At 50.3% G+C, this 12,218-nt stretch overlaps 1 protein-coding gene across 4 annotated transcripts in view; it reads left to right on the forward strand.

Annotated features, from left to right (window-relative positions):
- The window catches only part of RBM20 (RNA binding motif protein 20), a 197,193-nt gene extending 190,449 nt beyond the window's left edge, over positions 1–6,744 (forward strand). For all 4 annotated transcript variants that reach the window (XM_019988725.2, XM_070780818.1, XM_019988727.2 and 1 more), the window contains exon 14: positions 3,829–6,744. In XM_019988725.2, the coding sequence (XP_019844284.2) occupies positions 3,829–3,939 (111 nt within the window). In that variant the 3' untranslated portion in view covers positions 3,940–6,744. The remainder of the gene's footprint in view (positions 1–3,828) is intronic.
- Positions 6,745–12,218: the final 5,474 nt, after the last annotated feature.

Raw genomic sequence — 12,218 nt, forward strand, 5'->3', positions numbered from 1 at the left:
GTGCTAGTATCCATGTTTGGCTAGAATAAAAGTCAGTGTTATGTTCTATTGAAATGTCTGTTCATACTGCAGCTGTATCAAAGACACAGCGTCTGGGACCAGGCACTGGGGGTACAACATACAACAACAAAAAAAGCAGACAATAACCCCTGCCCTCATGGACCTTCCCTTCTAGAGTAGTAGATTCTTTGTATATTAACTGTGACATATACAAAATATTCTATATACCATATTTCATCCAATCTAAGGTGCCATCAGTTGTAAGATACAACACTATTTTTTGATACCAAGAAGAAAAAAAATGTTACGGATTAAACAGTGAGACTCCATCAACTGGAAAATACATCTCAATTTCAGGACTGTTCATACACAGGGAAAAAACACTTCTTAAAATTAATGAGATATAGCAACATATCCTATAAAAATACCTAAATAATATATAGCATATTAGAATGTGATTTTCATATGACTTCTGGTGTAAGCTGGGGATTAGTAATATAATAGAAATCATAGTAGATAGATGCTTGGGGTAAGTGTATCAAAGTACCTTCTGTTCTAACTGCAAGGAATTTAGACTACTTTTTTGAGGCGTAAGGCCTTGGCTCTGGAAGACCCTTGTGGTAGTGAGTGAGTGAAATCTTTCAGTCATGTCCGACTCTTTGCGACCCCGTGGACTATAGCCTATCAGGCTCCTCTGTCCATGGGATTCTCCAGGCAAGAATACTGGAGTGGGTTTCCATTTCCTTCTCCAGGGGATCTTCCCAACCCAGGGATTGAACGCAGGTCTCCCGCACTGCAGGCAGACACTTTAATTCCAGAGCAGATAGTACTGTTCAGTTTAATTGTTAAAGAGTGGCTGCTCTGGTGGTTCTTAGCCAGGGATGTGAACCAAAGTCCTGTACGCAGTGTTTCAGAAGTATTTATACTACATAGGCCAAGGGTTCAGCAGAATTTGGGAGAGACCCAGGAATATGTAATTTGAGAAAATTCTCCAAATGATTTGAATGTGTACCCCTAGTTAAGAAAACTCAGATACAGGCCAACTCTCTTATTTTATAATTGAGGAAACTGAGGCGCAGAGAAACCAAGGATTTATCTAAACCTTGGATTAGTCCAACCCTTGGATTTGTCCAAGGCCATCAAGATGGTGAGTTACCAGGGCTGGAACCAGATTGCCTGATTCTTAATCACTTTGCTGCTTTCACTCGGCTAAGCTGGTCTATGAACTGAGACTCATGTCATAGCCTGGGTCACCATCTGCAAAAAACTGTTACTAGCTGTGCCCAAACTCAGGTCATTTAAGCCTCTTGATTTCCCTCCGGAAAGCAGCTGTTGTATGACCGAGAAAGTCACAGGGCCCGGGGCCCAGGTCCTGGCCTCTCCAGGGTGTAGGCAGTGACTTGGCCAGGCCAAGGGTTCAGCTTGGGCTACACAGAGCCAGCTGGCGGCAGCTGTCTAACCCTGAAGACATCATCACCACCCACCCCACAAGAGGAAAGCTCTAGAATGGAAGAGCTGAACAGGGTCTTGAAGATCATCCAGTCCTGATTTTCCCAAACTTTGGTCTTCAGCTGGAATCTTTTTAAAATGTGGCTTCCTGGACCTACCCTATATTTGCTTATTCATTGTCTCTAGCGTGGGGCCTGAGAATCTGCATTTTAAAGTCTTTCCAGCAGATTATGATACCCCAACATGAGAACCTTCTCATCCTGTCTTCTCGACTGGACTGCATAACCCTCAAGGAGACACACAGCTCAAGGTCACCCAGGAAGGTTGGAAGAATGCAGACTCCCAGGTCCTTGAATTCTAAACCCTGTGTTTTTTGCAGGGCAACAGACTTCACTGTGTTTTGGGCCTCTGGGCCAACCCCCCAGGCACACTCGCCTCCCTGTAGCAAGCCACAGCCGCTCCTGTGGTCCCAGGCCTGTCAGGTCCAGACACTGGCTCAGTCCCTTACGCCCGCCAACTGCAGTTCTGCTTTCCCGGGTGCACCTGTCAGGGAGCTGGGAGCCTCAATCACAGGTGTCCCAGATAGGGTTTCTGCCAGTGGCCTCGACAGACTGTCTCTGTCCACACAGACGCACCCATCCCACCCCCACTCCATGTTACATGTGTGAAAAGGGAAGAATTCAGACGGGAGTGGCCAGTGCTGGCTAACACCTCAGTCAGGCAGCTTGTAAATCTAGCACCCCGGGAGGCTGTGAGGCGGGGGCAGGGGTTGCTCCTGGGGGTAAGGTGGTAGGAATCTTCATTTTCTGTCTGCAGTCCCACTGTTCTCTCGTGCTCTGAGAGAAGCCACAGCAGGTGATCAAAATAGCAGGTGGAGAAGGTGCTAGGTGGGAAAACTAGACATTTGCTCAGTCCCAGGTCCGATACTCGATACATCCACCCACTTGCCTTCCCTGAGACGAGGTGAAGGAGCAACCTAGTCCTCCATCAGCAGCCTGATCCCCTGGAATCCACGGTCTGCCTCTCTCCATCAGTCTCACCCACCTCTCAAAGCCAACCAGTCTCTCCTAGAGACACCAGGTCGACTCCATCACCTCTCCCACATCATCGGGTCTGACCCTCAGATTCACCCCTGGAGGAAGAAGGAGGAAGATATCATCCTTCCATTTAACAATTTAGGGTCTGAGGCTAGGAGAAGATAAGTGACTTTCACAGAATCAGACAGCCAGTGCCAGTTATGATCAAGGGGGCATTGACTTTTTGGCCCACCCGATATATAGCCCAGGATCCTGCCATCCCACTTACAGAAATCTAATCTACAGAAATAAATTCACCAATATGTAAATATGTACAAGGACACTTATTGCAGTTAGTTTATTATAATAAATGTATAACTTATTGCCAACATTTTTGGAAACAGCCTGAATGTCCAGGAATAGGGTAGCAATTGAGTAATTGATGGTTCACGCCTATGACATTGCTAGGTATTTATTCCATGCCAGGCTCTGTGTTTGATGCTTTATGGTACCTCTCTGGGATGTCACAGCAACCTTGTGCAGTGGTTACCGTATTACTCACACTTAACAGATGCCAAAGATATTGAGGAACTTGCGGCTGAGAGCCAGCCTTTGAACCCAGGTCATGTGATGGCAAAGCCCACACATTTGACCGTTGTGGGGGACTTAACCCTGCTGACTCTTAATCCAGCACTCCTTGCACTGCCCTGGGCTCCCCCAGCCATCAGAGGACATCCAACTGGGGCCTAGGGCATCTTCTGGTTCTCTCACTGCATTGAATCCAGAACCTCATGAGCAGCCTGACAGGCTCACCGAGTTGGACTTGGGGGGCCAGTGGGAACATGGGTGCTCTGAGGTGGGGTGCAGGCAGCCCCCTGCCAGCCTGTCTGTGGAGTCTCAGGTGTCGGGCTGCAGTTTTGTCTTTCACAGTAGGTATGGGACAGAGCTGCTCCCCTCCCTGCCCTTCCAGCCTCCCTCTCTTTCCTCTGCCTTTTAAATGTGGACGTGCTGCCTGGATCCTGGGGCTCATTCTGGACAACGAGTAGAGTTGTGAGAATTAAATGAGTTTATAGAAGAAAAGCAGTTGGCGCTGGGTCTGGGATAAGGGCTCTGCACGTGTTTGTTGTTAGGATCTGCACTTCCCTGCATTTCTCCAGGAATCATTTGTAAACTAACATAAAGAGGGTGGAGCTCATCACTGAGCCTGGGTCCCGGGGCCCTGGAAGGATCTGGGGAGGGAGAAGAGGGGTCCCACCCCAGGGGGGGCAAGATGAGAGGAGAGGGGGGCCAGGCACACAGCCCCTTCCTCTCTTCCCAGCTCACCACTGTCTCCCTCCCGACTCTGTCCCTCTTTACACCACAGAAGTACTTATCCCAGCTGGCCGAGGAGGGCCTGAAAGAGACGGAGAGGGCGGGCAGCCCGCGGCCCCAGGACAGCGGAATCGTGCCGCACTTTGAAAGGAAGAAGCTCTGACACCGCGGCTTGAAGAGGGAGAGGAGGGCCTGAGAAGTGGGGCCTTCCTGCCAGAGAGGAAGGAAGACCAGGGAGCCCACGGCGGTGCCTGAGTCGGTCTGCAGAGACTCATGAAAGGCCTGGAGCACCTCCCGGTGCCTTCATCCCGGCGTATCCAGTGACTCGTGTTTCCTTTGAACAGTTTTTCAATTTGCTTGTCTATCTTCCTCTCCATCTCTCACTCCCTCCTTCTGTGCCCATAAAATCCAACTTCTCAGGGATTTTCACAGTGTTCCAATTCTTGGTGGGATAGGATAGGTCAAGCCAGGCTGAGTCCTCCAAAAAAAAAAAAAAAAAAAAGATTTCACGGAGACTCCTGGGTAGAGAACCATGTCTCTGCTTGGCATCCTGTGGGGGTGGGGGTGGGGGATCTGAGTTGGGTCGTACAGTCCTGGATGGGGGAGCCTTGGACCACCAGCAGGCAGAAACTGGGAGCTCCTCCAGCTCAACCACCTTTTTGAAAAGCCCTGATTTTCATAACTCTTTTGTCCTCTCCATTGTTCTAGAAGCCCACCAGATTCAAGCCTTAAAATTTAAGAAGGAAAAGAGCTCTTTATTTTGGAAGCTCTGATCATTTCCCTCCTGTTGATTTCAGGAGATGCTAGGGTTTGTTCTCCTCTGGATGTTGAGTCTGGTCTAGATTCACTTTAAATAAAAATGAAAACAGAAGCATCTTCCCCCTCCAGCTAAAACATTAGAAGGTTAGGACTCCTGTTGAAGACTGGCCTCCCAGCTGTGCATGGTTGGCTTGAGAGACACCAAAACAAGGAAAAGGCATCCATCCTTGACTCGTCCTTTGGTGCCTGCACACTGGGTACCAGCAGCCTCACAGTGGGATGGTTTTTAAATGGTCTCTTAGAGGTGGGGGCAGCTAAGGAGAAGGAAGGCTGCAGGACTGAGGAGCATTGAGGGTTGCCAGGTATTTGTAGGTGGGCCCTTTCCAATTGGGCAGAAGGCCAAAGGCCTCTCAGAGTTTACTCCATGTGCAGACTGATATTAAATGTTACGAAGCGCAGAGCTCCTTCCCATCGGGCTGTGGGTACTGAAGGTCAGTGCCTTCAGGTTCCTGGACAGGACAGGCTGCGGGGGTCTAGGCTGAGGTTCACTGGGAGGGTTTGGGAAAAGGTGCTGGGGAAAATGAGGCTCAGCTGAGCCCTGGAGAAGCCCTTGAGAAGGTCAGAAGGGAGCCTGGGGCTGCTTCCTCAAGTGAGACACTTGCCCGGAGGCGGCTGCCCTGGCTCAGCTCCTAGAGGACGGTTCCTGTTAGTTCTATTCCTGACCACAGGTAGGTAGGCTAGGACGAGATTGCTTGTTTTATTTTAATGTTTTGCTTTTTTTTTTCTTTTTATGGTAGATAAGACTATACTGCATATTCTGTTTTCTGTCCTCTGCCCTAAAAGCAGAAGGTAGAGAGATAGATTATTTGAGTTCCACACTGACATCTGATCAGTGAGAAAATTAAGCCTCAGAAAGGAAGGGAAAATAAAAGATACAAGGATCACGTGTAAACCTGGGGGCAGGTGGCATCGGCAAGGAGAGAACCGCTGGGGACCTGTGAGAGAGAGGAGTTCAGGCAAGCTTCAAACAGACCAGCTTGAACAGGTGTAGAGGGAGGCGGCATGCAGTGGGAAACCTGAGCTTGGCATCAGGCAGCTGTGGGCCTCAGAAAGGTGAGTGTCTCAAAGAGCAGAGTTTGAAAACAGTGACTCAGCCCAGACCTGTTCCCCTGGCTGCCTTCTCTGGTTTTTACCTGGTGTTCTAGAAACCGGCCTCCTCCATTTCTCAGAAACTCTGTGTGTCTTTCTTCCCACTGGTGGGAAGTCAGGGCCAACTCTCTGAACCTCGCTGGGAAAAGCCTAAAGCCTAAAACTGCATTTTTAGAGAAGCTGGCAGCCTTTTCTCCCAGCATAGTGGAAGCTGACCCCACCAGCTCACCACCCCCCTACCAAGCAGTGTTTCCATGGAAACCTGGATGGCTGTTCAAACAGCCATATTCCCTAGTAATGTAATGGCTCTCTTGCTGATAGACCGAACTTCCCTATATTTTAAAGCTGGAGACCGGCCCTGGGAAGGAGAGAGAAGAAGCTCTTTGCGTTTAATAAGAACCTTTAATTTAAAAAGTCATCCAAGGTCCTATATTTGTGTGTATATATATATTTATTTTTATTTATTTTTATACAATTCCATTGGCATAGTTTCACCCACTCTATAATTTGCACTTTTTATTCCTACGTGTGTCATACACAATGCAGTATTAAAAGCAACCAGGAAAATATTGATTTTTTTTTTTAAAGCTTTTCTTCAGTGTTTGTTAACCATTTCAAAATGTCTCCCTGGAAAAGTTGTTCAACAGCAGCTGCTACCTTGCGCAGCACATTTACTCATACCCTGCGTTAATAGAACAAAAGGCCTGTGTACTTTTTATTGTAAACACCTGAAATAAAGTATATTCACATCGTATTCCCGAAGAATTCGGTAAACTTGGTGTTGGTGTGAGCAGCAGCCGTTAGTATCAAGGTTTCTCTTGACAGTCTGAGGCTGTGATCTGTTAGATTATACTTGAACTGGACCAGAGTTTGATTATTGAGCTTGTGAGAAAAAGAAAACCATTAGTTGATTTAAGTTTGAACTTGTAAAGTGTTGGAATTTGTTGAGTGTGTCCTATTAATCGTCACTTTTCCTGATCTGTATAATTGACCTCAAGCGTTTGTTTTTACAAAAGGAAAAACAAAAAAAGATTTTTAATAAAGAGAACTTGAAAGCTTGTGAGTGAGTCGTCATCTGTTACACTGGGATCCCTAAGTGTTTGGCCAAAGGATGCTCACTGAGTGTGGAGGTTGGGATTCAGTCCATCTAAATCTAGAATGTTTCTGAAGAGTTGAAAAAACAAGACAAGAGGTTCCACTTGGGACTCTGGCGGGGAATCAGAGCTTCTCAGGGGTGAAGCTGCAAAAGGGCTGAGTCTAGGAATATGGGGAGCTGCTGTTCCCCAGGCCAAAAGGGTTGGATAGAAAAATCTCTTGGCTTCTTCTAACCCTGTGGCCCTTCTCACTGCCCTCAGGTTGTCTAGTGGCCGAACTCTGTTGTCCTGCACTGGAGTCAGGCCGTTTCTGGAGGTGCCGTCCCTGTGAGGAGGTCAGCCCCTCGCTTGGGTCCTTTTAGCCTTGTGACTTCTGAAGTCCCGTTTCCTTGGGTGCAAGGGTGTGTGATGGTATTAATCACCTCCCTGATTGTTTCTGGGTTAAGGTCATTGCTGGTGAAAGCAACTGCTATGCTGTGCAGCCCTGAATCTTTGCTGTTTGGGGATTCAGAACAACCCTCCAATTTTCAGAGGTTCTTAAGTTCTTTCTCAACCGTTTCTTCTAGCAAAACAATGCTAATCTCTTGGGACCGGTTAGCAAGTCCTTTGAATGGCCTGGAATCTTCTCAGGGCCTTCCCCTCCTGTTGGCAGTGCTCCTGAGTCACCGGGGAGGGGCAGGGCAGTCCGGCCCCAGAGGGCAAAGTGAGTGGGGCTGCCCGTAATTAGTGGGTGCAGATCTGTAGATCTGAAGAAAGTTCCCATCCAGCCTGTTGCTGCCCACCCCCTCCCTGCCCCCCCACCTATTGTGGCCATCCAAGGCTGAGCTCAGGCCTCCAGTTCCCAACCAGGAGGGGTGGGGAAACATCCTTCCCTACCAGTGCCGGCTGTGTCCTTGTGGGCCAAGGCATCCGGTGGGCCCGGAGCTCGTCCTGCTGCCCTAAGTTCAGGATCCAGGGTGGCTGGGGTGCCCCTGGTACCTGGTCCCAGTCCCTCCATGTGGCACAACTCCAGGGGGCATCTCGTACATTGTCTTCTGTAAGACACACCCCCCACCCCCACCCCCGCCCCGAGCTGTGCAATAGAGCCATCCTGCCAGGGAGCCCCCTGAGCTGAGTTCCCTGCCATGCTGGAGGCTCCTTGTTTGCTTTCTCATGTTCCTAAGGGCCTGAGGCCTAGTTCTGAGCCAGTGACCTGGGCCTGGGCCCTGACATTCAGACCCGCTCTCTGGGCTCCCTCTTCTCCCCAGGGATCAGTGCCAGACTCTTCGGCTTGATTCTGCCATGGCCCAGATGCTTGAGTTGCTCCTCACAGTCCCCGGAGGCCAGGCCACTTAGATACTGACCTTGACCCCCACCTGACCTGAGATCTCTGTGCCCCTCTCACATCAACAACTGTCTACCTAGGCAGGGACAGGACCTCTGCGCTCATCCCCAACAGGTCCCCATTCTCCTTTTCCACCAGGCCGGCCCTCCAAAGCAGCCTAATCTAAGTGGATTTCCAAGCCTGTTAGAACAGGATGGCCCCAGGGACCACCCCCGCCCCCCCCACAAGCCCTGGCCTTCCTTTTACAGGTGAGAAAACAGGCCCAGACGGGGAAGTGATTTGCCTAAGGCAATACAGCTTATTGGTATAAGGTAAGGGGATCCAGATCTCCTGGGTGGTCCTAACTGGGCACACATGAGGAGTGTAGTTTCTTTCAGCTGAATTATTTCGTGAATTTTCCAGATCTAGTCCTAGCTGGACTTCCGCAATTGGCAAAGGACTCAAGAAAAATCACTGATTTTTGTGCTTTGTGTGGATCTGAATCACCTGGGGAGCTTGTTAGAACTAGAGACTCCTGCCCCCCCACCCCACCCCCGGTGGAGATTCTGCCTCACTGGGTCACGGGAAGGCACTTGCATCTTAGTGGAGCCTCATGAGTGATTCAGTGCAGGTGGAGTTTGTTCCTCGCGCTTGGAAAAACGGTGCCCTAGCTGTCAACCGGGGACTTCCCCAGCAACTCCTGGAAGAGAAGGGACATTTATTTTGCTGGGGGGAAGGGCAGAACAGATGTGAATGGAGACCATTGAAGGTACGGGAGACTCCAGTGTGGAAAAGGCTTGAAGACGGGACATACAGGGGAGGAGACAGTCTGACCGTAGCAGATGGAGATGGTGGGAGCTGGTGGTGGTAGGGGGTGGTTGTCAGACTGGGTTTGGGGCACGTCAGGATTTTTTTTCAGTTGGAATCATATTTACTAGGGTTAGGCAAAAGTCTTCCAATGGTCTCTTTATCCTCGTTAATGGCTGAAGGCATTGTAATTATCAAGACTCCTGGTGATATGCTAGCCCCTTAGGGCAGGGAGCTGTGCAGTCAGCAGACCCTAGAGGAGACTGAATCACAGGGAGCAGGGGCATTCTCCAGGGCCATGTCACTGCTTGTGAGGAAACCTGGGGTTCACACACCCTCTCCTGTGCTCCATGAGCCACCATTAATACTGATACTAGCCCCACAGATTATTAAGTGCATGTCACACTCTGTGTGTACTCTGTAGAGATACAGTTTCTTGGCCTCTTTACAATATTGAGAGACAGGCGCCATTATTCTCCCATTTTACAGACAGGGAAAATGAGGCTCAAAGATGAAAATAGTTTGCCCAGGAACAGCTAGTGAGTGTCAGAGTTGGGATTCAAATCCAGGTCCACATGACCCTCAAACCATGCTTTTAACCACTATTCTCTAGTGCCTGTCTCAGGGTTGGGGTCTTCTCTTGTTCCTGCTTTTTGCTAAAACTTCTAGATCCTGGGTCTGCCAGAAACAGTGGAGTAAGGAGTATTAGAGAGCCGGATTTAGCTAGACTCAGGAGTTTATGACTGATCCTGATTGTTAAATTCTGAAACTGACCTCAACACTTCCCTCCTTAGACTGTAGCTAAACAAAGGTCTCCACCCACCGCAGGGTAGGAAAACTGAAGGGTAGGAAGGCTGAAGGTGCCAAAGCAACACAGTTTCTTCGTCCCCTCACTCAGGAGGTTTCACCCTAGGAGCTGGATCTAGGGGTGAGCCAAGGGGTTGTTCCTGCTCCTCTGGGGAGGGGAGAAGAGCACCTAGTTTTGTGTTCTTGGGGAATTTAGGGGTATAAGGGTGTCTTCAAAAGGAGATTTCCCATGGCCCCTAGATGCAGGCCAGACTTTGCACTTTTAACCCTCTTTCCTGAGTGAAACTTCATTGTTTATTTACCTGCCACCTCTTAACAACAAGGAATTGAGTTAATATACAACACAGGCCATGTGCGACCAGATTAAGCCAACGGAAACTTTTGAAGTGAGGATTGAGGAAACCTGCAGGTGGCAAGTAGGTGAGTAGGAAGGGCCGAGGCAGTGGTGTTGAATTAGTATGAAATGTGACTGGGAGCGTCCTGGGAGCCAAGGCAAAAAGAGGAAGCAAGCTCCCCTGCTTAGCTCTTCCTGTTAGAATCGAGAGAGCATGCCAGTTAAGCGCCACCCGCTTTGCTTTCTCACCCCCGCAGATCCCACCTGTGGTCCAGGCTTGCTCAGTGCCGCCTGGGTCCTATTTAGGCGCCATCTCAGCCCCTCAGTTTTGTACATGGTCTCCCACTGCCTGGATGCCCTTCTCCTTTCTCTCTGCTTGGGAACCGGGACTTTCTTTAACGTTCCTTCTAAGTAAGCGTTACCTCCATTACGAAGCCTTCCTTGACCCTCTTTGTCCTCCCTGCAGGTGTTTCTGCTCCCACACGGTGTCCCAGCACACCATCTCCACCCCCAGCCCCACACAGAGGCCTCTCTTTATAGCCCTTATCAGGCTGCCTTGTGATCTGTTTACAGGTTGGTCTTGCATTAACCATTGAGTCTACAGGGCAGGAAGCGTGTCCTAGTCCCCTGCGTCTGCACAGAACAGGCACCAGTGACTGTTGAAGGACGAAGCAGCCCCCTCCCCATCCCTGTGGCTGCAGCCACAGAGGCCCAAGCTCCAGGTCTCTATCCAGCTACCAGCTGGCTGTAGGAACAGGACTGTATTCTCAGAGAGGTGCCAGGGAGCATCTCCCTACCTCCCCGCCTTGGCCCTGCCCATCTTTTCCTTCCAGGTTGCCACCCACCGGGGACTGGAAGGTGGCTCTGATGGTTGGTGTCACAGACCCTGCTTGTGTGGCTTGAAGCTTGGCCTTTCAGTGGTCAGATTCTTCTGCAGCCACAGACTGGCTTCCAATGCCAGCTTCACCTCTCTGGGTCCCCAGGGGCACGCCCTCTCCAAACCTATCTGTCCTCACTGCATACCCACCTCGCCAGGCCCACCCATCTCTCAGGGACCTTCCCGGGCGGAGCTGGGAACAAAGCTCAGTTTATGACGCTTGTGTCAACATGGGGTGGATGGCCTCGGTTCACCCTGCATCGTGGAAACCACACCTGCCTGCCTGCTGCCCACACCTAATCAAGGCCTCCTGAAGACCCAGGGGCTGCAGGGAAACTCCTCACACTCTTCTTCTCTCCTAGCGTCTGGGAGGTGCTGGGGGCTTGGGCTAGTGAGTGGGGATTTCACAGCCCCGGAAGAGAGAGACGTTGCTCTAGGCTGATTAGTCTGGTCAGATGATTAATAATTAAACCTGACCTGTTCCCAGCTACACACATACACACCCTGCAGCCAGGAATCAGCAGAGATCAGGGGTAGAGAAGATCAGCATGGGCCCAGCTCCAACTCCCCCACCTCATTCCAGGGTTGGGAAGAGTCTCAGGGCTTCTCCTCCTCACCTACCTAAGGTCCTACCAGTCCACTTCCTATATAAAGCTTTCTTGATTTTTCCCACAGGCCTGAGCTCTGGGCAGGCTTTGGGCAATTCCTAGGCTGCACAGGCCGGGGTGACTCTGTAGGAGTGGGATTTGCAGATCAGATAGGACTTGGGCTCCACCTGTGTCGACACTCAATTTCAACTCCATCTTGACTTCTGCAGCCTCTCCACTTCTTATATATACTCCCACTCCCCAGAGCTCTAGGAAGAGCAGGGCATGCTCAGCACCCTGTCTGATCTTAGCACAGCAGAAACATTCAGCTTGGGGAGGTGGGAGCCAGTCAGCTTGGCTGCATTCTGCCCTCATCATCATGGGCTGCCCAAGTTTTTCCAAAGGTCCTTCTCTGGCCACAGGAATCCTGAGACTCTGGTTGGCTGCTGGGCAGATTGAAGCTGAGAATCCATACACAAGGGTTCAGCTAGGTGGCCAAAGTGGGGTCCCCTCCTACCCTCCTCCACTGCAGATCATCCTTCTAGCTTGTCCCTTGTGTTTTCCAAGGTCTTAAGGAAGCATGATCTCCTCTTCAGAGACCACTTCCCACCCACCCTTCCTCCTTCCAGCTCCGCATCTCTCCAGAGCTCAGAAGCCTTTCCCACTCAGTGGATAATGCTCTTCTAGTACATTGTCCTGGAGAAGGCAATGGTACCCCACTCCAG

This window comes from Bos indicus, chromosome 26 (genome assembly GCF_029378745.1).
Source record: "Bos indicus isolate NIAB-ARS_2022 breed Sahiwal x Tharparkar chromosome 26, NIAB-ARS_B.indTharparkar_mat_pri_1.0, whole genome shotgun sequence".
In the NCBI taxonomy this organism is placed as follows: Eukaryota; Metazoa; Chordata; class Mammalia; order Artiodactyla; family Bovidae; genus Bos; species Bos indicus.